Genomic DNA, 25,166 nt, shown 5'->3' on the forward strand with positions numbered 1-25,166 from the left:
CATTAAAAGACAAACATCTCAGTCTACTCACTTTTTTGCTACCCTCTCTGTAACATATCTCACTTTGGTCAGGAGGAGTTCCAGCAGGTATCCTCGATGAGAGTCTCCCAGCATGTGCAACTCATCCACAACCACCACTCCTGATAAAGAAAAGCACTCAGGTCATATGTGACAAACCTCCAAACTAAGAACAAATAGCCTTGATCCTTCCACATTCCATGTGATGAACTGAAATTTATAGTCACAAACCCATCCATGCTTACCAACACCATGATGGCTTCCCTCTGTCACTGAGAGAGACAAATCATGACAGAAGTCATGATATTTCACACCCACCACAACCACACATACACACACACAATCAGCTTTTAAAAAATAAAAATAAATAGGTTGAGTTGTTAGTCTAGACACCACACAAAACAGTATGGCAGCATCTATACTGTAACCTCCTTGCAAGTTAAAACCCTCAGGCTTCAGAGTATCTGGAAAGAAAAATTCCAGCACCCAAATGAGCTAGTCAAAAATTTTGTTGACATCATTGTCTTAGTTAAAAACATAGTTTTTTACTAATGCAGTAATGTCAGAAAAAAAACCAAGAGCACGTGTAATTACACTGGCAGAGTCTGCTACCTTTAAATTGCTCTTCATTAACCAAACCTGAATAAGCTCTACGATTTAACTTTGGCTTTCTAATGAAAAAAAATCCTTATGTGACAGTGTTGTTGCCCTTCTACCAATGACTTTTTAATCTATTAACCACCTCCATCAAAACATTAAGGTGTGCAGAAATATCTAAAAGAATAATGTCTAAAAAGGCTTCTGAATATCAGCAGCTGGAGACAACAGACCAGACTAGGGTGTTCCCTGAGGAGAAAATGCAGAGCCACTACTACTCAGGCATCCAGTGCACCTCCTGCACACATCCCAGCAGCAGTATACACCCTTTCTGGCCAGTTGACAGGGTCCCAGGGATAAGGAGTAGGATAAAGGAAGGTTAAACAAAAAAAGCAAGGCACAGAGGACACCACGCTTCATTAGCTCTGCTGCTGTGGAATTTTTTTTCCTCTGGTGCAGCTATGTAATATCTTTCTGGTATGGCTAAAATAGCAGGAGCTTAAGGGCAAATCTGACCTTATATTATCTGTCTCAATGCTATTTTTCCTTCTCCTTTTTTTCTCTCTGTCTGTTTTCTCCCTCCTTCTCTTTCAAGCCACTTAATTTAGAAAAGAGTGCTGCACTGCTTCATCAGCCTCTTTTACAAACTCCCACCCATCCAGCTCCTCTATCTTCCTGTACTTCGTCTATTCTGTGCTTGCTTGTAAAAAATGTCAATCCATTGGTCACCAAATACATATTTGTTCAGCTACCAGAAAAAGCTTCTTCCTGCTTCCCCATACAATGTCTGAATTCTTCCAGAGCTGACAATGTCACAGTGCGAGCTGGCTTGTACTGGGCAGTTAATCGGACCACAGATATGAGAGGCGGCCTGGCCTGATAAGACAGGCCCCCAGAGAACAGAGATGAGACAGAATTGGAGACAGACAAGGATGTGATCCAATGAGTTCCAGCCCAAGCTGCAGAGAGCTATTGATCAGAGAGCTGAGCAGCCTTGAACATTTACTGTAGAATATCTAGGTTGTTTTAATTCCCTGTTGTGTTTAAAATTAAAAAGTCCTGAATGATCTTTTTTTTAATATAATTAAACGAGTAACATTTTAATTTCAAGTTTAAATTAAGAAACAAATATCACAACAGCACATTATAAATCCATTCCCAGCTGACACACTGAGAAAGCAGCAGATTCTTCTCTAATAATTTTCCTAAAAATTTCTTTAGCATCAGTGTCAAGAGGCTGAACAAGAGGAATATCATCTCCCATGTACCATATTATATAATAATTAGCAACACAGCATTGCTTTTAACTGCTTCATACAGCAAAGAGAGCTCTGGCAGGCAGAAGATTTGAGTTTCTCTCAACAATTTCCAAAGGCAACGTGAGGTATCAGCATGGGGTTGACATCACCAAAAGGAACAGCTCAGGCTTGAGATGGAATCCAGCCAGGATTGCAGTCATCTCCCAGTAACTCATCTCAAAAGATAAAACACCCTTGTTACAAACTGGTCTAAATTTAGAATTAATTAGAAGACAGCATACAATCTTGCAGTTTCAGACAAGCTTGCTTTGGGTGACAGCTAAACTGGCATTTTCAGTTCATACACATATTTTACAGCTTTTATGAAAATTTACCTCTAAACAGAAAACTTGTCCCTTTCTTACATAAAGATGACCTTTTAAAATCAAATTTAATTTAAAAATTAATGCCAGAAAAGCATATAAAGAAAAAAAAAAACCATTTTATCCTTATTTCTGTTATACGGCCGTATTGGGGCATAAGGGAAATGAAGGTTTGCAGCAGAGATATTTTCAAATGGTGAAAGAAAAACATGATGCTTTAAGGAGGCACTTGTATTGAGAACACATATTCAAACTCAAATTTTGTAGTCACTTGGCTGCTTATATTTAAATGACTCCCTTCAAGTACGTTCATCTTCAAAAGTGCAACAACATGTAGGGATGAAATGGAGGTTCCAACCACAGGGATTTGCTGTATCTCTAGCTTCTGAAAGACGATACCATGAAACAATACATTTTAATATACTGAGTATGCCTCCAAGGCACACAAGCCAAAAGAAAGTTGCTTATCCTGACCCCACTGTCTGCCTTGTGCTGGCAGTACAGCTTGTACAATGTGGTGACACAGGAGCAAACTAATCCTAGTTAAAACAAGCAAAAAAACCTTAAACCGAGGAGCCATATATTGAAATAAATAACAGGTTTTCTTCCAAGTGAAGGGATGAAGATACACATTCAAGAATCGAGCTGGACTGCAGGAGCCTTAATTTGAATGAGCTTAAAATGCTGCACAACAGTCATCCACTCATCTTCCAGCCCACTGGCAGTCTCTAAAGCATTCATGGTGATTCAGCCCCTATAGATCCAGGTGTGAACGTATTATCCCATGATCTCACACTCTGAAAAAATCCTGCAAGGTTTTATTTTTCATTTTCTCTCTAAAAAGCTCTTCTGGTACTCAATGCAGCAGAATATTATGATACCAGATGTACATAGAACAGCATTTTCAAATGTGGAGGTCTCAGAGCAGTTCAATCCTCATCCATATTTTTGCAATTTCTACATTCTTAAAATAGCAATCAGCTATGTTACAAGACAGAGTGAAGATGGGAAGGATTACTGTATAAAATATAACTGGATATAGCTTTCTTGAGCAGAGAAAAAAAGAGAATAACAAACTTGATTAGAGTAGGAAAGCACATCTCTTTCCAAGTGTACACAGAAACATTTGGCTTTTTCTAGTTTTATCTCATCCCCAATATGTAATGAATATTTTCATTATCTAGAGGCCATCAGGGCCACAGTGACCCAGAAGCCAATGTTACAAGAACAGAGGGTTTTTGAGCAAACAAGACAGAAATGAATGGTACAGCCCTCACAGTCACCATGCCTACCCAGAGGAGTACTGTGTATTCATTCCGCTTATCTGGATCCAGATGAGCACAGAATGTAATTCCTTCTCTTCCTCAAGCTAAATGAAGATAGATCTTAGATTCCACAATCCCTGTCTAAAACAAACAAACATAATGCATTCCTGAACTCAAACATATCTCAGAACTTGAATTCGGTTTTATTGATTAGAGAACAGTTCCCAGCTATGGGAATCATTTTTAAAAGCAGTTTGCCATTCATTTGAGACAAACTAAAGCCTACAGCTTCTACCTACTCATCCTAGTTGCTGAGCTACATTGAACAGCGCTGACAGTGCTCCTAAGTCCAAATAAGAGGTTCTCTGGAAGAAGAAAATTGCTGCATGTTCCTATATGTTACATCTGTCACATACAGAACTCAGAAAATGCAAACTGATTTCACATGTCCTAAGAATATGTAAACCCCACAATGGTCAAGCCATAGTATTTTACCCAATGAGTCCATTTTGTTTTCTTCTATGAGCCTATTGATTAGTCCATTGGCTTTCTCAATGGTGCAGACAGCAACATCCAGAGCAGAGAAATGTCCAGCTGGAGCCATGCTTCCCATGTAGCCTTCAACTCTCACATCCACCTCCTGAAACAGGGCCTGTTTTCCAAGGATATAGAACATTGTGCCAAGATTACAGCTCTGGTATTTGACTAATGCCTGCTGGAATCACATAAAAGCCTGCACTCTACATCCACAATTTCTAGTGTTTGTAATGCCAACTAATCAGATTAAAACTATATCTCAGCCAGCTAGTGACACTTCTTTTTCCCACTGTCAGTTTTTATTTCCAAAGCAGGTGCCACAGAGTACACATCACAAGACAGTGTACATAACTGAGTAAAAGATGAGGACCACTGCTTTGTATAAGAAGATTTAATATTAAAAACGTTAGGGAACACGCAGTGCAATATACAGTTATAGTTATATATATATATGGTTTATAATATGTACAAAGTTCCGTATATATTATATGTATAAATGAATATGGCTTAGTACAAAGACACCTTCCTCTTGAGAAGTCCTGGGAAAAAGCCAAACATGGAACTCCAAACACAGTGATTACATCTCACACTGAAAGCCAAGAAACAACTTCTCTTCCAGGTCTCCTTATTGCAGTGCCAAAGCTTTGACACATCCCACACTAGCATTAATAAAAGAAACAAATATTTGGACCTCACAAGTAGGTCACATTTTGAGTTCAAGTATGGCCAAACCTCATGCCAGGAGTAGCAGAACAGAGCTGATAATCCCCCAGTTGATATCCAGCTGATAACTGATAATCCTCCAGTTTTACAAGATTAAAGCAAAAACGTGCCTCCATTTTCAATCACTACAAAGCAGCTTTTGCACTTAGTTTGTAGAATTTCCTAGCAGTTTGTAAAGTTAAGATACCACCTCAATTAATGAACAACCAAACTGTCTTAACTGCTAGAAACTATAACAAAAATTCCTGCTGGAATGGATTTGGTTTTAGTCATTGTCATTACCTAATGGCAACAATGTTAGATATGAAAGTCTTTCAAGAAAAAATATTTATGTCTTGAAGAGTGTTCTCATTGTAATTTTATTTTTAAAATAGCTGGGGGTAGGGAAGCAGAGACATAACCATATTCTGGCATAAAAAAAATTAGTAAAGTCAAAGTGAAATCAAATGCACAAAATTGTGGTGGAATACCCCAAGGAAAGTTAAAATACACTTTTATACTTTAGATAACATTTACACCTTCCCTTTGTACTTTTCCTAACATGAAAAGTACATTAGAAAATTCATTTAAATTTTGGAGAATATCAAATCGGTGAATAAATGCAAGTAACAATGCTTTAAAAGTCAAAGCTGAAATAAAAAGATTTAATCAACTCTGTAAAATTTTTCTAAGTTTACCCTTCTGGCTAAAAGTTTCATTTTTTTATCTCCAACTTACAGCAAATTTTAAATTATCTACAACTTTTTTGAAAACCTCAGCAATTTTTTTCCCCTAAAATCCATGCTTTTGCATTTCTGTTTAAAAAATGTGACCAAACAACTACTACCCATAAATTTACCCTCCTTGAATGCTACTTACCTGCAGGTAACACTTCTTCTCCTTGGCCACAGAGACAAAGGGAAGGATGAGAAGAGCTTTCTTACGAGTCTCCAGGACTCGCTTCAAAATAAGCAATTCCGCAACAAGAGTCTTTCCAGCACTGGTAGGAGCTTGGAAAAAAAAAGGGGTGGGGGTGTTTAATTAATTTTTAAAGTTTTAAAAAATAAATCCAAAGAACAAGCATCACAAAATCTAGCATAGAAAGCAGTTACTGAAGATCTTCGGATGGGACTCTTCAGTTGATTTCTCTCGCCCACAACCACCTTTGCAGTCACCTCTATAAAGAATCAAGAAGACTAAAAATCACTCGCCTGTTTTCTAAGTTCTCCATCCTCTCAGTGCTGCTCTAGAACCCTTTTCCCATGAAGGGTAGACAAGCAATTGTCATTTCCCATAGATTTCTAGTCCACTAGTCCTATTTCTCCTTCTGCACACACCCCACACACAATATGTGATGAGAAACAATAAATGGACTGAAAAAAAACTAATAGCAAATAATATTCTCAGAAGTATGTACATCTTCAATTGCTGTTATCGTTCAGCTCCTAGTTGATAATCTGTAATAAAAAAGAGTCACCATTAGCTGACTCCTAATTATCAACTTCTAAAGGAACTTTAACAGAGAAAATGGGACAAAAAGTCTCTCTTCACATCTGGAAAGGAGACCATTAAGTCAAGTTTGAGGTACAGGAATGAGACAGATCTTAAGATGTCTCATTAAGATGAAGAGGATCTTGACCTTTCTGGCTGCCAGATCCAAATGTTTCAGCACCAGTAAGTCCTTGTAAATGGCAGTGGAAAAGTTGAGGGGACTGGTTTTGTCAAATGTTCGCATACCTGAGTAAACAAGGTTCTTCCCTTCCAGAACTTGTCCAAGCATCAGGCATTCTGCTTGCCATTCAAACATCTGCACTACTCCCAGACTGTGGTATTTCTCCAGAACCGCTTTGGGAAGACCCCAACTTGCAAGGAGCAACTTGTCTGCTTGATCTTCAGGAACAATTACTTGCTGATACTGCCCTTTGGAAGGAGAAAGTAAAAATAAAATTTGAAAAGTCAAGTATCATCTTTGCATCTGAAGTCACTTAGGTCATACAGCTAAATATCAAACTTCTCTACAAACTCCTGTATTAAAAGTAAAGGCAATAAACTATCTGTCCTGTATTTTTCAATATTTTGTGTGGATGGTTCACCATTTTTCTTCTCATCTCTTTTTTTCAATTTTTCCTCCTGTAAGATTTTCCACATTCAATTAATTCCTTCACCAAACTCCTGCCCCGGTATTTGATTTTGAGAAGAGCAGCCATTACCAAATATATGGTCAAAGAGAGCATCAGCACTGATTAATGTAGTAGCATTGCAATGTATTTGCTGTCTTGTCCTCGCCCACGCCATTTCGCTTTTAAATTACTGCTACTGAGATTTCAGTAATTCTCACTGATTACTGCCCGTGAGAACTGCCCAGTGTTTTTTGTTTTACCGATGAATGAAAACTACAACCTAAAGCAAACAAGGAGCTCAAGCTGCCCTGGACAGTGTGTCATATTTCAGTTTATTAATACTGATTAGTATCTTCACAACACTGACAGTTCCTCTAGCTTAATTAAGTTCCTTGCTGATTATTTTTTGACTTAGTAACCCTAAACAACTTTGTGCTGACTACAGATACTGCCTCCTCTCTCTCCTTCTCCTCCCTTTTCCCAAATCATTAAGAACTCAAGGTTTTTGTCCTATGCAGGTTTCTGATCTACAGGAATGTCTCCCCTGTTGGAGTCAGTAAGACAGGGGTCTCTCTGAATCCTTAGGAGAGAGATCAGAGTGCAGGGATTGAATTAACGCCTTTGGATGGATTGAAGTATGTTAAGCCACTCACACATAAGGCAGAGGTAAAAATTTGGATTTTAGCATGAGTGAGCAAGCAAGTAAGTAGATGGAATGAGTAAGTGAGTAAATGGAGCAAGTAAGTAAGTAGAATGAGTTTTAAGTGCTTTTAGTAAGTAAAAGGTCTTAGATGCCAGAGAAGTAGTACATGTTCTAGTGAAGGCTGAAAAACATAGCCCTGGATGGTAGTGTTTCCAAGGAGGCTCCAAGAACCTAGCTTCAGACATAACAGAATTATAGTTAAGAATATTGCTTACATTTTTCAGTTAGAACAAGATAGGCCATGAACATAGTTTATACGTAGCCTGGCATGCTAAGAAACTAGAATTCTAGTTAAGGTTAAGAAGTGACCGAGTTTGTGTCTTAGTTAGTTGGAATGTTTCTATAAAAGAACATGCATTAGGGAGAGCTGGTGCTCTATGCCATTGCATTTTGCCACTGCTTTTGCCATTACTTTTTGCCACTTGCTTTTATGCCATTGCTTTGCTTTGTTTTTACCTTTGAGACTGATGTGCTTCTGCAATAAACAACTTTATAGTAACTATTAGCTGCTTGGCTCTTTGAAGAAATAACCCAACAGTTGGTTGCCTAAGAGCACCCGGAGGTCAAACCTCACACTCCCCTATCACACATAAATATATAGTTCCTGTAAAAGCATTTTGTAAAAGCATTTTGTAAAATTGAGACGAAAACCAAGTAAGCGTGTATACTGCCTTTACTGTACCCATTCTTCTACTGGTACATTCAAAAAATTCTAAAAGAAATTTCCCACCATTGTTGACATTATAAGGGCAGGCTAGATTAATAATACCAGCCTTCATAAACAGCCAGGTTTCTTTCATCACACTAAAAATTTCAACTGCTGCCTTGAGGTTAACCCCAACCTAGGCTGCCACTGCTGCATGGTCAGTGTCCTATACACAGGTTTGCTTCACTTTGTATAATCAAAGTACCATAAAATAATGAACAAAAATTTACGCACCATTGAGAGAGAACAGAAACATGCTACAAAGCAGAACAGACTTCCCAAGGGGAATTCAGAGACCAGAATTGTCTGTCCTAAACTGTGGCTGTGGTGGTTGACCCTGGCTGGACACCCGAAGTGTCACAAAGTGACCCTGGTGCTACCCAAAGCCATTCCCCTCCTCAACAGGACAGGAGAGACAAAATACAATGAAAGGCTCACGAGTGAAGAAAAGGACAGGGAAAAAACACCCACCAATTACCATCACAGGCAAAACATTTGACTTGGGGAAAATTAATTTATTACTAATCAAATCAGAGTAGGATAATGAGAAATAAAGCAAAATCTTAAAAACACCTACCCCCTACTCCTCCATTCTCTTCAGGCTCAGCTGTACTCCCTATTTGCCCTATTTCCTTCCCCCCAGCAGCACAAGGTGACAGAGAATGGGAGTTGTAGTCAGTTCATCCCACATTGTCTCTGCCGCTCCTTCCTCCTCAGAGGAGAGTCCCTCACACTCCTCCCCTGCTCCAGTGTGGGTTCCCTCTCACAGAAGAGAGCCCTCCATGATCTTTTCCAATGTGAGTCCTTCTCACAGGCCACAGTTCTTCACAAACTGCTCCAGTTCATGTCCCCCCATGAGGTCACAAGTCCTGCCAGCAAACCTGCTCTAGCGTGGGTTCCTCTCTCCACAGGTCCTGCCAGGAGCCTGCTTCAATGCAGGCTTCCCACAGGGCCACAGCCTCCTTTGAGCATCCACCTGTTTCAGCATGGGGTCCTCCATGGGCTGCGGGTGGATCTCTGCTCCACTGTGGACCTCAGTGGGCTACAGGTGGATGACAACCTGCCTCACCATGGTCTTCACCATAGGCTGCAGGCGAATCTCCACTCCAGCACCTGAAGGATCTCCTCCCACTCCTTCTTCACTGCCTTTGGTGTCTGCAGGCTGTTTCCATCACGTATTCTCACTCCTCCAGCTGCAGTTGCCATTGCACAGGCTTTTTCCCCCCCTTCTTAAATACATTATCCCAGAGGTGCTGGTGCTGATGGCCTTCACCAGTGGCAGGTCACTTTTGAATCTAGCTGCACTGGCTCTGTGCAATACAGGGGAAACTTCTGATGGATTCTCACAGAAGCTAATATGGCAGAATTAGGGTTCAGAAACATAAAAAACCCTACATGATGGGACCTCAAGCTTTTCCCTTAGTGTTAAAACCGACAAATTTCATGTAAAATATGGAATGAATAAAGGATTACGTGATTCACCTGTTTAAAGAGTATCTTTAGATTAGAACTGAACATGCGTTTGGAAACTCATGGCTTAGAGATCTATATACAGAAGTATAGCTGTGACATTAACCTTTCTTTACTTACTAAAACAATGCTAAGAAACAGTCAGAATTAGGAAGATACAAACTGTTGGTTAAAAGCATTAGGTATTAGATTTCTCACAAAGAAAGCCATTCCAGAGTGTGGGGCCAGTTAAACACAAAAGTGCTGCTTACTGAATCGTCTTTGGGGAGCTGGCTGTGGAAATGTATACATTTGCCTTGCTCTGTTCCATTTGCAGAAAATTACAGAATTTTATCTTGCAGAGCATAATCTCATCAATGAGAAGATGTGACATGACTGGAGAAGAGACTGAGACATGTAAATGCTTTAAAAAGTTACAGAAAAATCACACAAGAGATGAAATTGCAAGATACTTTGTATACATCTTAAATCAAGATATTTACAGTCTCGATGCTGTATACGTCTTGATTTCTCTCTTGATTCAAGAGCACAATAAGCTGGTAAAATGTATGTATGGCATCTAGAAGCATCACTTTAAGTGGCTCTGTCTGGCAGCAGGAGCACTTGATATGACACCTTACCACAAGACGTTTATACAAAATCTTGTATATTGCACACAGAAATACATTGCGTATACTTCTTCTGTATTCTATAGGTATTATTTGATCAATTTCACAACGTAAGTAAACAAACCTTGCCTGCTATACCAAGGAGAACGGACTATACCTCTGGCAGCACCTAGAGGCCAAGCCAAGAATAAAGCCCACTGTTACACGACACACAGAATGCCCCCATCTCAGAACTGTGCACAGAATATACATTTTCTTATTTTCTTCCTCGACTGCACAGTGAGGGGTGCATGAAATTCTTCGACCACCACCCTGCTAACACAAGCACGTACCTCGGCTGCAGCCGCTGCCCTCGAGGAGGGACGGAAGAGGCGAAGCGCGGCCCGAGCAGCGCCGCCCCCGGGGCCAAGGGACCAGAGAAGCGCCAGGAGAGGCTCGGAGGGTCCCGGGCCCTTTCAAGTAGCGCCCCGCTGCCCCCCGGGGCAGCCCCGCTCCCCCTCGCCCACCATGTCCAGACCTGCACGACCGAAGGGAAGGCGGGATGGGAAAGATGGGGAATGAGAAAGAAGGGTTGCGCTCTCCCGCGCCGGTACCTGCCGAGCCGCTGCGGCGCAGGGAGAGGTCGAGGCCGGGCGGGGGGCTCAGCACAGCGCAGCGGAGAGCGGCGGGGCTGGGCGGCACAGCCCGCCCCATCCTGCGGGAGCCGCCGCCGCGGAGCCCCGCGGCCGAGGCTGCGGCGACACCGCTCCCGGAGACGTCGGTACCGCCGCCATCTTCCCGCCGCGCCATTCAAACGCAGCCCCGCCCCAGCCGGCGGGAGGCAGGCCTCGGGCCGCGGCCCTGGAGCGGGCGGGAGCAGGGAACGGGCGTTCCCGCAGCAAACCGGGCACCCCGGCACGCCTCAGGCCGAGTAGCGGTTGTCTTTCTATACAAAAGCCAGTCTTTGCTTAGGCAGCGCTCCGAGTGCGCGATACGCGTGCGGCGCTCGTGCGGTACCGGTGAAAGGCTGAGATAATTAATGAAGGCTCTGCTTCAACGAAACAAGGCTTACCTTGCAGAGCTAAGCAACAGGAGAGGGCACAAAGGACAAACAGCCTCGTTTGCTGTTTCTCATGTCTCTGACGCCAAAACAGCTGTTTCAGATTCTAAAAGACTAGGACTGGTTTTACTTCTCCTCAGCAACGTGAATATGAGGAGTTCTACGAAAATTCTGCAGTACCCAAAAAAAGCATGTCTTTGTCCCCCACCCACAGAAATGTTAAGAAGCATTATATCAAAAAATGAGGCTTTTCGAAGTTGCTTTTAATTTCACCTGAAGAAAGCATACTGAACTTTCCAAAAATAAGAACAGCAACGGGTGAACATTGAAAGCAGGAGTATGAATACACAGTTATTTCCTTCTGGACACCACTGCTTTATTTTGGGTAACACACACACCCCACTCAGAAAAGCTCTCCCTGTTCTGTATCTCTTCAGAGAAATGGATCACAGCTTAGGAGGCTGACTTCATATGAAGTGGGACTAGTACCAGCTCATAATCTCAAACACATACACGCCGAAATGTGCTCTCATTCCTGTCATTAAATCTTAAAATTAAATTGAAGCAAAATTCTTTAAGAATACTGCTGTCATTTCAGACAATTATATCTGAGTAAGTGTAAAGGATGCTCTAATGGAAGAGTCAACATATTTTAATAATCTTTAAATCAAGCAGCTCAAAAAGCTTCTTTCACTGTTCAAGTTTACCAAAACAGACACTAACAGTAGGCTCTTCTGTGTTTCAAAGCCCAAGTGCCAGCCAAATACAACACACACTATTTTCATAAAACAATTATTTTAATGAATTGACACATGGAGAATGTATCCATGCTGCTACTCTGTTGACCAAACGTTAGATACATTAAAGGGAAGAGAGGCATACTCAATCCTCTGCTAAAGACTCCTCACTGCAGGAAACAATTCCCACTGCAGACTAAGAGTTTCCTGTATTAGTACTGAAAAAACATTGAAGAAAATAACTCAGTAAAGATTCCTACTTAGGAACAATATATATTTCTGTTGCGTCAGAAAAAGATCAGAATAAGCACTGCTGATATTTAAAATGCTCACAGCATAAACATGTTTAACATAAACATACACTTCAACATGTAGTTTTACAACTCCAGTATGAAATCTCTTACTTCTTTATCTCCTTATATCTTTGAAAAACCAATTTAAAATATTAAAGGAGACATCTATCTTCATTCTACTCTTTTTTTTTAAAGGGGAAGAGACAGGTTTTGCTATCTGAAATTTTTAATTCATTAAAAATAGTTTACAAAATTTGAGGATAGACCTACTTTACCAAAGTAGGAAAAAGAGCTAACTAGCAACCAGTCGAAGAATTTGGTTCCGTAAGTATGTGCACAGCTGGTTCATCAAGTCTCTGTTCTGTCCTTCAACCCAGTGCATTTCTACTGCTACATCATTTCCTTCTTTCTTCACATTCATTAAACACTTGAAGAGAAAACCCCCGCTAGTTTCTTTAGGGCTTTGCACTTTTTCCACTGTCAGATTGCTAGCTTCCTCTGAAGGGCAAGGTTCCTCCTTCGCATCATCCGAACTTTTCCCAAGCGATGTTTCTCCCTGCTTTGCTTCCATCTCCTTTACCTTCACAGGATCACCGTGTTCTTTGGCAGAAGAATCCTCTGGTTGCTCATCACCTGCTGTCATCTGGACATCCTCATCAGGTGCCGTAAACCCCATTCCAGAGTCTTCAGCCTTGGGGTTTTCAGAGTCCGAGTTGCTGCTCACGCTCTTCTGGCTGTTCTTTTCCTCCTCCATTGCTTGCAGAATATCTTCAGAAGCTCGAGGGAGTTCTCGTAATTGCCTTATTCTCTCTCGTTTCTTTCTCCTCAAATGAATCCAGGAGTTTTCAATGGCAGTCACAAAGAGGCTAATTTCATCTTTTCCACATGGAACACGTTTATGCTGAACCTATCGCAGAAAACAGAATTTCATACTATCCTCTCACAGTTATGCTTTCAATTAGGACATTGTTCTAACATCTAATACTTCATACTGTACCTTCAGATCAGTGAGAATCTTCTCTACCCAGGCTCTAACCACAGCAATAGCTTCTACAGCATCCCAGCCCACAGCTGCAGCTTTGATGGATAACTCTTTGACTGTAGAAGCCAAAACCATGAATGTAATTGGTTTTCGGGGTTTTTCTAACTTTCTTCTTTTAGAGGGAGGTGACTAGAAGAAAGAAAGAAAATAATTACAAGGCTATGCGGTATTAGTAGGGTGACTTTTGTACTCAGAAGACCGTGATTCCGTAAGACACAGGGATTAAGAATGTAACATAAGGCACTAAGCAGTCATTCACATGGCCCGTGCTCCACTTCACCCCCAGGAATTTTCGACTCAAACCAGCTAACAGGATCATGCACTTTATGCTATGACGGACAGACGGAGTTTATCTTCAGGTATTAGGCAAAAGGCTTCATTGGTTCCTTCAAACTATGAGCTCTCCATGAGCTGAGAAAGTGTGGCTGCTCTTGGGAATAGAGGCCAACTGCCAATATCCACATTTTGATCCAAGTGCACAGAAGGTTTACTTGCATCTTCCTTAAGACTGGTTATTGTCTATACCTATATCCAAATTTACAAACATCCAGATCCAAAAAAGCAACTGGCTCATATCTCAGGTGAACAAGCTCCACTTCATATTCATGTATGCAAGTCTGAGTTAGACGTGGTCATACCTATTTGGTAACAGAAGCCACATGTTAAATTAGAAGTGAGTTCTCAGAGGGAAGTTTAAATTCAAATCCAGCCCCAAGCTTAGCATATTTTTACTACTACTGCTATTTGAAGTATGTTACAAATGATCCTTATTTTCACTAAAACCCACAGAAGTTCCCACAACAGCTTCCTTTTTCCACCCTCAACAAGGGTCACTCATGAATCACATCTCACAACTGCTTAACAGAGTGGCAGCCATCTAAGAAATGCCACTATCCATACGGCCCAGCACATCCAATATTCCAATCTGAAGAACAACAATTTGTATCACAGTAGTTGTAGTTCATTAGCCCCTTCCTCAAGAAAGAGGCACAGAAAATCACAAGCAAATCAGAATTAAGCTACTTACAGGTACTTGCACATCATCATAGAAACTCCAGGCCAGTGCCCATCTCATGGTGCGTCCCTGGCAGAATTCAGTATGAGTGACTTTAGGAACCTATGCAAAGAAGCAATACATTATTTCATGTTAATAAACAACATTGTTTTACTGCACATATTTTCAAACACAGCATATTTTCTCATTACCCAAACGGAGATTCTTTCTGACATGGCTCAGAGGTGTCAGAGCCCTCTCTCGTTTCTCTCCCTTTACTAAGACTGAGGTGCAACAATTCAAAGACAGAGAAGAAAATAATGTATTTTGTGTCTAGCTCAGCATCTGCTTTTGGTAATTCATCTTTCTAGGAATTTAGTTCACCAGCATTCTCTTTCCTTCCGCTCTATACAAAGATAGATCTCACAATTATTCTCTTTGTATGGGAATTAGTGAAAAGTACACTACTTCCAGAAAGCCAGCCAAAAGCCCTTTGCACAGCCCTCTTTAATGAGAATAGTAGCACAAGGTTCTTCGTGCCAGAATTAAACACAAACAAAAAATGCTGCCACTTAAATCATGTAATCATTTCTTTTATCAACCAAATTGCTAGATTTTATGGGAGCTAAGAGGAAAGAAAGCTGGATTTTTTGTTCTTTCTTTTTCTTTTTTTTCTTTCTACTACAGCCTTGTTAAGGCTATTTTAAAGCAGAAACCTTGAATCTTCTAGAATGAAGACATGCTCCAATATGTGCTAAAGACAAAACTTTGGAGACAATATTTGCTATTTATCTGTCAGTTTTGAATCTACAATAGTTAAACCTCAATTGTTTCCCTAACAAGGAACTGCGGTTCCTTTTTGTTATAAAAACTCTATGAAACAATTCAACAATTACCCACATAATTGAAGCATACTCTATTCTGTACAGAAGACAGGCAGAATATATACTGACTCTATGCAAACTCACCCCCTGGATTCGAAGTTCTTCTTTCAATGGTGCTAAGCTGCATTTCTTCCCCAACATGCAACTGTACCATCTGCAAAGGACACGTTAAAAAAAGTGTTTTACAAATAGAGATCAACTGAGAATGGCAGCTATCAATAAGAACTACCTAGATCAGAAAGCTGCAAAAACAAACAAGATTAAAAACCAAAACAACAACAAAAATCACACTTAAACAGAATGACTAGGACATAGTACAGCAAAATTCAGAACAGAAGGTCCAAAGACAGATTGGACAGGGAAATCTTTTTGAGCTTTTAAGAAATACATTAGGAGTATTTTAGAAACAACACGTGAACAACAAGGAATCTTGTTTCAAAAAGTGACTTCAGTTATAGGGAAGATGTTACACCTTACAAGAATTTGTTTTAATTTCTCCATTTTCCTTGGAGAATGAATCAGAACAAAAATGAATAATCAAATATTGGCAAGTAGTCGTGCTCAAAAGCAGATATACTGACTTTCACTTGTGCTCACTCATATCCAGGTTTCCTTCATGTAACTCATATTTCATGAGGAAAAAATTAGGCCAAAAAAAAGGAAAAAAGTTATTTTCCCACTTCTACTGAAACTTAATTCTTCCACTCAGCTCTACCACTTCAGAATCTCCCAAACATTACTTTAGATGAAGCTCTGTTCTTCATCTAAATTATTATTTGAGCTTTACAACCCCATCTTCCACATTTTTTGATGACTGGATCCAAAAATCCTTATTCATAAATATAACGTATTGAAGTACAAAACTTAAAGATTTCCCAGCTATTAAGGGACAGTTTTGTCCAGCACTGGGGGAGTGAAAGCCCGATAGTCAGAAAACTGAAGACGTGCCATCTGTGTCAAAATAAGGTCAAAAGAAGGTCTCACTATGTTTTTTATTGCAGCTCATGTTCACCAAAGATAGCATTCAGTACAACAGTGTCCTTTAGCAGGCAAAGCTGCAAGTTATGAAAATTCATCAAGGAAAAGACAGAAATTTTTAGATCATCAACAGATAACTAGGCAATGTCATAAAACCTCTTCCATTCCAAAAGTCCTCAAGAATGAACCCTGATCTGTCTCTTATGAGGTACATGCGCTACTTTTGCCACAGGCTAAGTACAAGTGTCACTTGCATAGGCTTTTTTTGTCTTGTCCCTTTAAATACCTCCAGCAATAACTTCTAATTGCTGCTCAGGAACAATTGGATGTGTAAGTATCAAACAAACTGAGCAGATATCACTGGACTATAGCTACTAAAAATAACATTTTTGCATGACTTCTGACAAAGATGAAGATAAAAGGTGTTTGTTTGGGGCTTTTTAACTGGAACAAAACACTTACCGTAACCTCTTTTTAAGCTGGAGACTATCATGAATAATTCTTTTGACAAATTCTAGTTCTCCTCCCTCAGCCATGATTTCTGTGATCCCGCCTGTATTTACAGAGCTGGGAGGGGGACGCCGTGGATTTCGAGAATTAACTCCCTGGATTAAAAAAGAAAAACATTTGACATGAACATTTAATGAAGTGTTATGGTACTTTGTACACTGCTCCTTATCTTAATCTTTAGTGGGAAGAAAGCACCACCACCTCTACTTACCCTCCTCCCATCAAAACCGTGGATAACAGACAAAGATCCATTCAAAATAAACATACCTGAGTGAATTCCCTACACTCTCAAACCTAGGTAAGCTAGTTGTCACATTACAATCCACAGGGTTTAATTAAATCTTAAACCTTCTTTTCTAATGCCCTGCATTTCTGATTATATTCAGTGGGTATTGCAAGACCTGTATGATACTGTCTCCATGACTAACAAAATGAAAAATACAGTTAAGCAAAATTCCAGGAACTAATTCCTCTGTACCACTGTGGGATAGGTTGACTTGGGAAGAAGAAACCCAGAGAGAAGTTCTCTCTAAGGGAATTTCCCCTGTGGGGATTGGGACACCTTCAAAAGCCAAAGGGAGAAAGTTAGTTCGCTCTGTGCACACACATTTTGAAGGAGGTCATCCGGAACTGAGGCTCTTTGTCTTTCCGGCAGCTGAGCAGGTAACATCAACCCGAGCTTCCCCTCCTCCTCCATGTAGGGGGGAGGCTGGGGAGGCCGCTTGGGCCCCATTTGCAAACGAGGAGACCCGATGGCCGGGGGGAGAAAAGGTTCTGTGATAAGACCTTCACGGCTTCCTCCTCCACGGGCCTGCGGCTCTGGCCTGGGGGGGATCAGTTCCCGCTGCTGCCGGCCGGGCCGGGCCTGCCCGGGTGGCCATGAGCAGTGTGGGGCTGCAGCCCAGCCCCAGAAAGGCTGAGTGACACCTCAGCCACCCCCAGCACGGCCTGAGCCTGGCCCAACTCTTGTAGTTGTGTTAAACTTTAACTCTTTAGTGCTCAGATAAGATTTGCAAAACCTCCAGCCTTCCTTTGAATAGGAAAGGGAATACGAAGATTTCTGAAGTCAGTGATGTAAGAGCTAAGTTTTTTTAGATGGAAGGAGAATGAGAAGATGCTGAAATGGCTGAAAATCCTTTTGTAAAATTGTAGGGATGAACTGATGTACTGAATATTCCTATAAATCATGGAAAAAGACATGGGGGGATGGAAATATTCCATTTAATAGATGATTTGACTAAACAGCACCTGTGTTAAGAATCTTTGCCTTGAGGAAAAAGCAGATTTCAGTTTTTTGAGGATGAGGACTGAACAGAGAGAAAGGAGATGAAAAGAGCCTTTGCTGTAGAACATTTCATTCTTAAAAGTAATACCCCATGGAGCAGACATGGCCCACATCTACAGCTTTGGGAAGGCTGTGGAGTTGGGAGGAGTGTCACGATTGCAGGTTCCCAGGCGGATGCAAATCGTGAAAGATAAAACCACGAGAGGACTGTCTTCTTCCTTCTTGTGGAAAAAATCCCTACAGCTTTCAACAAAAGGAGGCTTCTCTCTCCAGAAGTGAACCGAAAAAGACTAAATCGAGGACTGACCAAAGTATTTGTTATATGCTTGTTTTGCTGTTATAAAGGTTGGGAGAGGGAAGGAAGGAGTGATCTGAAAAATCTTACTCTGAATTTGGTTTTTTTCCCTTCTCTTTGTGTAGTTAATAAATTCTTTTTATACTCTCTCAAGTTTTAGGCCTGCCTTGCTCTTTTGCTCCTGGTTCTGTCTCACAACAGAAAAAAATGAGTTTATTTAAATTGGCAAATCAAAACGAAGACATTAATTTGGTGCATTGGCCAGGAAACAAAATTAAACCAAATTACACTGTTATGCAGCAGGCAACTGATTTCAGATTTACTAGCTGTCTACTTTCCAAACTTATTTTCTAAGACAGTAAGAACTTGTGAAAGAATGCTACAGCTCACCCTCCACTTTAGGAGGGGTAACAGTTAGGTTTTCAGAACTCCTTTAGGGACTGGGAGAAGACTTAAAAGCTCTTTCATGACGATTTGGGATTTTCCTCTCAACCTTGCCCAAGCCAAGAGGTTAAACTGTTGCTACCATCCACTGACTACTTAAGTATATATAACATGCAGTTTGTTACCTTACCTTAGCTTCCAACTGATTGGCAAAAAAAGGGGGGTTGCACATGCAGAAATCATAAATTATCTCAGATTCTTCTTTCAGTGCATCCATTAGAAGAGTCTTCTGTGGTACCTTAACCACTATTAGAAAAAGTGAATTAGGTCAGTAAGGAACTTCCTATTTTCTTTAACGTGAACTTTCTATTTTCTTTAACATGCTATCTACATTATACACTGTATAAAAACTGTACTTCTAAGCAATGCTTTTTACAAAAGAGATATAACAAATGTCACCATGCAAATAAAGATTTCAGGTCAAGGATTAGCATACAAACAGCCTGTATGTTTATACATAACAGCAGAACCACATGAATCTGTTTAAAACAACAAGGACAGCCTGAGTTATACCAAGCTCTCCAATACAACCACAAATGTGCTTTTAAGCCCTTACAACTACAGGCACTACAGTTTCATATGAGGCCTGCTCCTTTGCCAGCTGCTTTTCCAGTGTACTGAACTACCACCACACTACTAAAAATCAGTGGCAGCAGTGACAGAAAACTCTCATTGTTCTACACATCAAGTTCTGGATCTTCAAGACTGACATGGACAACAGACATGTTGTTCAAATGGATGTTTCTGCAAGTTTTTATTCAGAGCTCATAAACGGACCTGATTTTTACTACACTGAGTTACAAAAAATTTTCCAAGCTCATTCCCAGACCAAGTCTGGCATACTGCCTCTACTACCACAGGCAGTGTTAGGACTTAATTCAAGAAGTGAGGACAAAGAACTCTCTGTACAAGATACACCTTTGTGACAGTGTCACGCAATTATTCAAGGGGAGCATTCCAGGTCTCCTACCAGCAGAAATAGCCCAAACACTAAGAAATACTTCAGTAACAGACAAGGAATAGAGAGATAGAAACACCCCAGGGTGAAGTTTAACTTTCAGATTTTCATAAGGAAGAGTATTTCTCTATCCACACATTCCACGCCAGACAAGGCAGCTTTTTGGCTTAAGCATACACTGACTTTAGTAAATATTCTGCTCCAGTAAAAATAATTGAGCATATATTTGGAAGGAATACACATTCTGCTATGCCACCGAACATGGCAAAAATATGTCAAAACATTCGTGTGCTACTAAATACCTTATTACACTGTACCTTTGATAAGATCAGACAACTTATTCTGTTCCACATTCTTCTTGGCATAATTGAAGCACATGTCATCCACTTCTGTTGCAAGGAAGTACCAGCCATTCAAAGTTGCTCCAAGTAATGGGTATATACAGGATGCCCCTGTCCCTGCAGAAGTGAAAATCCATGAAAAAGGCAAAGTAAGTACTGGTGTTATAAGCAGTGTGGCTGTTAACTATGTACTTACTACACCAAAAAGAACTAACTTCAAGAAAATGCTGATTATGGATCATCTACTACTCAATTCTTTTGTGAACTTAATCATTGTGATTTGAAAAACAGCATTGTCAAATACACACTTCTAACAAAAGAAAGAATTTAATAATCTGTAATAAATGTTCTAGTAAATTATCAACTTTGGTTTAAGCTATTTTTCTTCTATATGATAATGGTTAATCTATATAAAGAAAGCCAAATTCTCACTTTACTACAACAAAAACCCTACCACAAATAAATTTCTCTTCTGCATTCTTCTGTCATTTATCACAAATAATTTGTGATACTTTGATGCATACAACAACCACAAAAAAATATCTGTCCCATTTGAACAAAAAAAAAAAATCTCTCCACCTGAAAGAGACAGTCTTTCTCTCATGTCCAAAACTATCAAATAAGCCTAAGTGTCAATTAAGAGATTCTAAAAAAGAGACAAGACAGATAAAAACCTGGTAAAAAAGAGAGATACAAACACAAAATAAATATGGCATACCTATGTGATCCAACTATCAACGAAAACCAAATTTTGGATTAAAGGGAAGTGATACAAGAAAAGGGAAAGATATCCCACCACCACAAAGCTAGAGTTTAGACATGTCATTAGAATCTGTTATACTGGCTTATTGAAAAATCAAGAACTTCATCTGTCAGTACACAAAAGCAAGGGGTTACTTCAGGCACTTCTGCCAAGTCCCTCTTGGATGACTTACGGCTTTTCCAAAGCTGAAATATCAAAGCTCATGCAAACTGAAACTGAAGATTTTGCAGTATTTGGAGGACTTAAGAGGATCTGACTCTTCTACCCAGCCTACCTACCATGATGAAGTTCACAGAAGTCATTTTCAAAAATAAAAACTATTATCAAATGCATAGAAACTGTCTAAGAAATTTCAAAGAACTGTAAGAAAGCAGCTGTGGACACACCATGTGATGATGCAAACCTGGTATCCAGCACAACTACAGCTAAAAATACAAGTCAGAAAATTTCAGGAGAACAGAAAATTACATTACAAAAAGTCATGCTAGCAGATGCCAAGAAAAAAAATCCGGCACAGTAAGAGAGATTAATGAACCCCAGCTTTGAGGAATTCAGTAACTTTAATGTTTTAATGTCAAGCATTAAAACAGATCAGAAAGGAAATTCCAGCTTCTCTCAATTTCATTTTAAGTTTTCTTCAGCACACAACAGTCTTTGAAATCAAGCCTCTGAAACTGTAAAGAAAGATTCTATTGACAAAATAAAAGATGTGAATTAAATTCAAATGTACTTTCACTAGTGCCTTTTAAATAATTAATACAGATTAACCAAAGATTAGGAATGCCAATTTTATTATTTATGTGTAGAAGTTCTTATGGAACTTGCCTTTTTTTTATTTCTGATGAAAACCAAATTATGGCCATCAATGCACATTTGTAAATTCATATCTCTGCTGTTTACATTTATCTGCTGCCTAAACTAGGTATCATCCTGATATTACCCAATAATCCAGACTGAAAGTGGACAATATCATCCATCTGCTGACGCCTGATCAAACTTAAAAGACATTTTGTTCTCAACACTAAACAAGAAATCTCTGACCATCTACAACCAAAACACAGCTTAGCTAGCATGTGCCCGGGTTTCTAATTTAGTCTCTTTTACAATTCAGCTCACGAATATAACTGCATTGAAATAAATTCAAATAAAAATTTAAATTTTAAAAGGACAGATCATTCACTGGTCAAATACACCCATAACAACAGGAGAAAATGTTATTAAGTGGAACACTAAAAAATATTGCTATGCAACTCACAAATTCTCTGGTGCAGATGTCCAAAAGCAAAATTAATAATTAGCAACGAAACACAATTTGCTAGTTGGACCACTGAGAACACTTTTTAGTTCCGTTAGAATGACATTTTTGCCTCCATTTCTAGAAGCAGTTTTTGTAAACCACACAAAGCTGCACTCAAGTGAGTTCAAGGCCCTGAAAAGCCACGTAATTGTGTGCCATGACTGTTCCTGTACTTGTGCAGAGAAATCCTGCCCACCCAGAAGACGCACGAAACACCTGGATAGCTCAGACTGCCTCCCACCACAGCGAGCATAGATCAGATCTCTTTGTTTCTCAAACCTGACGTTTTCCTGTGGATGTGCAACAAATCGTATCTGCCACTGTCCCTGATGGTAAATAAAGATTTAAATATTTAGCTTTGCCAAATACCTATGTCGATGCCTCGTCTCAGGGTTTGCTTCTCAGCATCCCGGTGGCCGATGAGATCCTCCACCCAGTGGATGTAGTTTAGCCTCAAAGGGACTGTGGGAATGAGCCTTTCCACAGGGATATCGATCGTCAGCCCGAAATCCTCCTTCAAGAGGGTGCACGTCAGAGCCCTCACGGCCTCGGGATCCTTGAAATTCAGGCTGAAAGGCACACGCAAAGCTTTCACGGGTGCCCGGGGCCGGACGCACACGGGCACCCACCCGCCCCATCCCGCCCCGGCCATACCTCATCCTGCCCGCGAGGGTGGTCTGCACGTGCTGCTGGAACTCAGGGTACTTGCCAGCCAGGTAGGCGAAATCAGGCGGCTTGTCCTTGTAGCGGTTGCGGGTGTGCATGGACTTGTTGAGGGCCATGTCGGGCCGGGATGTGCCGGGAGCGGCAGGAGCGCGGCGCGGGATCACGGCCACACCCCCGCGCGCCGGCCGGGCCCGCTCCCGGCGCGCACCGCGGCCCCGCGGGCCGTACCAAGGAGCGACGGCCGCGGGGGAGACAGCCGGGCGCCGCCCCATCGCCCGCCGCCGCGGCGAGGGAGGTGCAACTGCTGAGGCGGAGAAGTCACCACCGCGGTTCCATGGAATCGTGGAATGTCATGGGTTAGAGAGGACTTTAAAGATTATCTAGTCTCAACCCCGCTGCTAAGGGCAGGGATACCTTCCACTGGACCAGGTTGCTCAAAGCCCCATCCAGCCTGGCAGGGTTGCGGCATCCGCAGCTTCCCTGGGCAGCCTGTGTCAGTGCCTCACCACGCTCACAGTGAAGAATTCCTTCCTCGTATCTAGCCTAAATTTCCCCTCTTTCAATTTATTTCTTGTCCTATCACAACAGTGAAGACGAGTCCCTCTCCGGCTTCCTAGTAGCCCCCTTCAGATATTGGAAGCTTGCTGGGAGGTCTTCACAGAACCTCCAGGATGAACAGACCCAATATCCTCAGCCTGTCATCGTACGAGAGGTGCCCCAGTCCTCTCATCAGCCTCGTGGCCTCCTCTGGACTGGCTCCAGCTGTTCCATGTCCTCCTCATGCTGGGACACCAGAGCTGGATCCCGCACAGTTAAAATGTTCTATACACAGGCATCACGCTTCAGCGCTAGATATTCAATGAGTAATGAATAAATGAAATCACATAAACAGTTGCGTTCTTCTGGTGGCTGCTATAAATGCATATTATGTATTGGCTTGTCACAAATATTAGGGTGAATACTGTATGTGTGGTGTTAAAATGGTTTTTAAAATATAGTTTTCTCTAGGAGTAACACAGGCTGATAAAGTGTCTTTGTAGCAAGTGAACTACCTGCTTGGTTGGATAACACCCAGTGAAGACACCTGCTACTGATATACCAGTTACCAGCATCAACCGTCTGTAGAAACTGAAGACCACAGCTCAAATTAAGACTGATAAGAAAAGTAAATTAAAACCACAGCCAAGAAACATACATGCTCTAAAAATGCTGACTCAAGGAGTGGCCATGTAAAACAATTCCTTGAATATGGAAAATAGTTTATAGAAAAGTTTGAAAATGCATGATAGGTCTATGAATATGCAACGGACTGATGAATTTAAGTGGTGTCTCCAAAACAGCAGGTGTGCTTTTGGCTGAATGCCAAGCACCAAGCTGTTATAACCTTTTGCTTTATTATTTGTCTCTTACTCTGTTTTAAAAAATTGTTTTTTAAAATCTACCAAGAAAGTGAACCTCGTTGTTCACAAGGCTCAGAGGCAGCACCATGAGGAGCCTCCACTCTCATCTTCACATATATTACCCACCCAAGTCACATTCATTACCTTGAAGGGTCTTCAGCATTCTCTGAAACACCTCATGGCCATAGATTTCTGTAAAATTCTTGCATAAAGCCACAACCAAGCAGTGGCCTGGGGCCTGCTGCTTGTGGCTTACCTTGTGCCACAAGCTTTGCAACACATGGGTTTTAAATTATGTATTAAACAGTTTGAGATGAGGGAAAAAAATCCCAAGGCTTAGATGTCAAACCTGGAAAAGATTTCTGAGAATTTCCCTACTTCAAGCACTTTCAATATACAGCATATACTTCTAATGATTATCATGCTGTTGTGCTTGTTGAACATAAATTATGAAAGAAAAAGTGTATTACAGTGAGCTTTATACTGTCTCTGATTAAAAAAAAAAACAGCAACAAAATCATCCTCAATTAAAATAGGATGTAGGCATAGTAAAACAAAGCCTCAAACTGGGAATTAAAACTGACTTCAGTTCCTGGCTTTGTCACTGACTGTCAGGAACTTCCAAGTTTCAAGTAGGAAACTTTCAAGTGGAATAGAAGTAGTCTTCCTTATTTAACATGGTGCTTTGGTTCCTCAGACAAAAACATGTAAGATTAACATTAAAGTATAACCTATTATTCTTTTATTTTAAGATATTTTCCTGTTTAAAATGCCAGATACAAATCCAAATGACTCACTGTATATTGTTTAAAAATTCTCTCTAAATGTGCTGGCATTCATATTCTTGAATATCTCAGAAGACCTGCAACTGGATTTCATTTCAGTCCTACTTT

At 40.7% G+C, this 25,166-nt stretch overlaps 2 protein-coding genes across 5 annotated transcripts in view; both read right to left on the reverse strand.

Annotated features, from left to right (window-relative positions):
- Positions 1–11,136, reverse strand: part of POLQ (DNA polymerase theta) — a 54,360-nt gene extending 43,224 nt beyond the window's left edge. For 3 of the 4 annotated variants that reach the window (XM_088159029.1, XM_088159030.1, XM_088159027.1), the window contains exons 1-5: positions 10,941–11,063; positions 6,478–6,660; positions 5,620–5,750; positions 3,997–4,153; positions 32–140 (exon numbers count right to left, since the gene is read on the reverse strand). In XM_088159029.1, the coding sequence (XP_088015155.1) occupies positions 32–140; positions 3,997–4,153; positions 5,620–5,750; positions 6,478–6,660; positions 10,941–11,040 (680 nt within the window). In that variant the 5' untranslated portion in view covers positions 11,041–11,063. Of the gene's footprint in view, positions 1–31; positions 141–3,996; positions 4,154–5,619; positions 5,751–6,477; positions 6,661–10,940 lie in introns of all 4 variants that reach the window. The other variant, XM_014888873.2, reaches the window with a different exon arrangement.
- A 492-nt stretch (positions 11,137–11,628) lies between these two features.
- On the reverse strand, positions 11,629–23,083 carry METTL16 (methyltransferase 16, RNA N6-adenosine). The gene is made up of 9 exons (XM_014888918.2): positions 22,862–23,083; positions 22,577–22,776; positions 20,124–20,264; positions 18,979–19,094; positions 16,777–16,919; positions 15,421–15,490; positions 14,486–14,575; positions 13,414–13,587; positions 11,629–13,323 (listed from the first exon to the last, which is right to left on the reverse strand). The coding sequence occupies exons 1-9, from the start codon at positions 22,987–22,989 to the stop codon at positions 12,709–12,711; spliced, it is 1,677 nt and encodes a 558-aa protein (XP_014744404.1). The 5' UTR covers positions 22,990–23,083; the 3' UTR covers positions 11,629–12,708.
- Between the last annotated feature and the right edge of the window lie 2,083 nt (positions 23,084–25,166).

Source organism: Sturnus vulgaris, chromosome 2 (assembly GCF_052056855.1).
Source record: "Sturnus vulgaris isolate bStuVul1 chromosome 2, bStuVul1.hap1, whole genome shotgun sequence".
Classification (NCBI taxonomy): domain Eukaryota; kingdom Metazoa; phylum Chordata; class Aves; order Passeriformes; family Sturnidae; genus Sturnus; species Sturnus vulgaris.

Bases quoted from the DNA above. Each gene is read 5' to 3' on its own strand.
- METTL16 (XM_014888918.2), bottom strand. From the start codon at position 22,989: ATGGCCCTCAACAAGTCCATGCACACCCGCAACCGCTACAAGGACAAG. The intron at 14,576-15,420 runs GTGAGTTTGCAT...TTCTTTGCATAG, and splicing joins AAGAACTTCGAATCCAGGGG to GTTCCTAAAGTCACTCATAC. The intron at 13,588-14,485 runs GTAAGTAGCTTA...TCTTTCTTCTAG, and splicing joins ATGATGATGTGCAAGTACCT to TCACCTCCCTCTAAAAGAAG.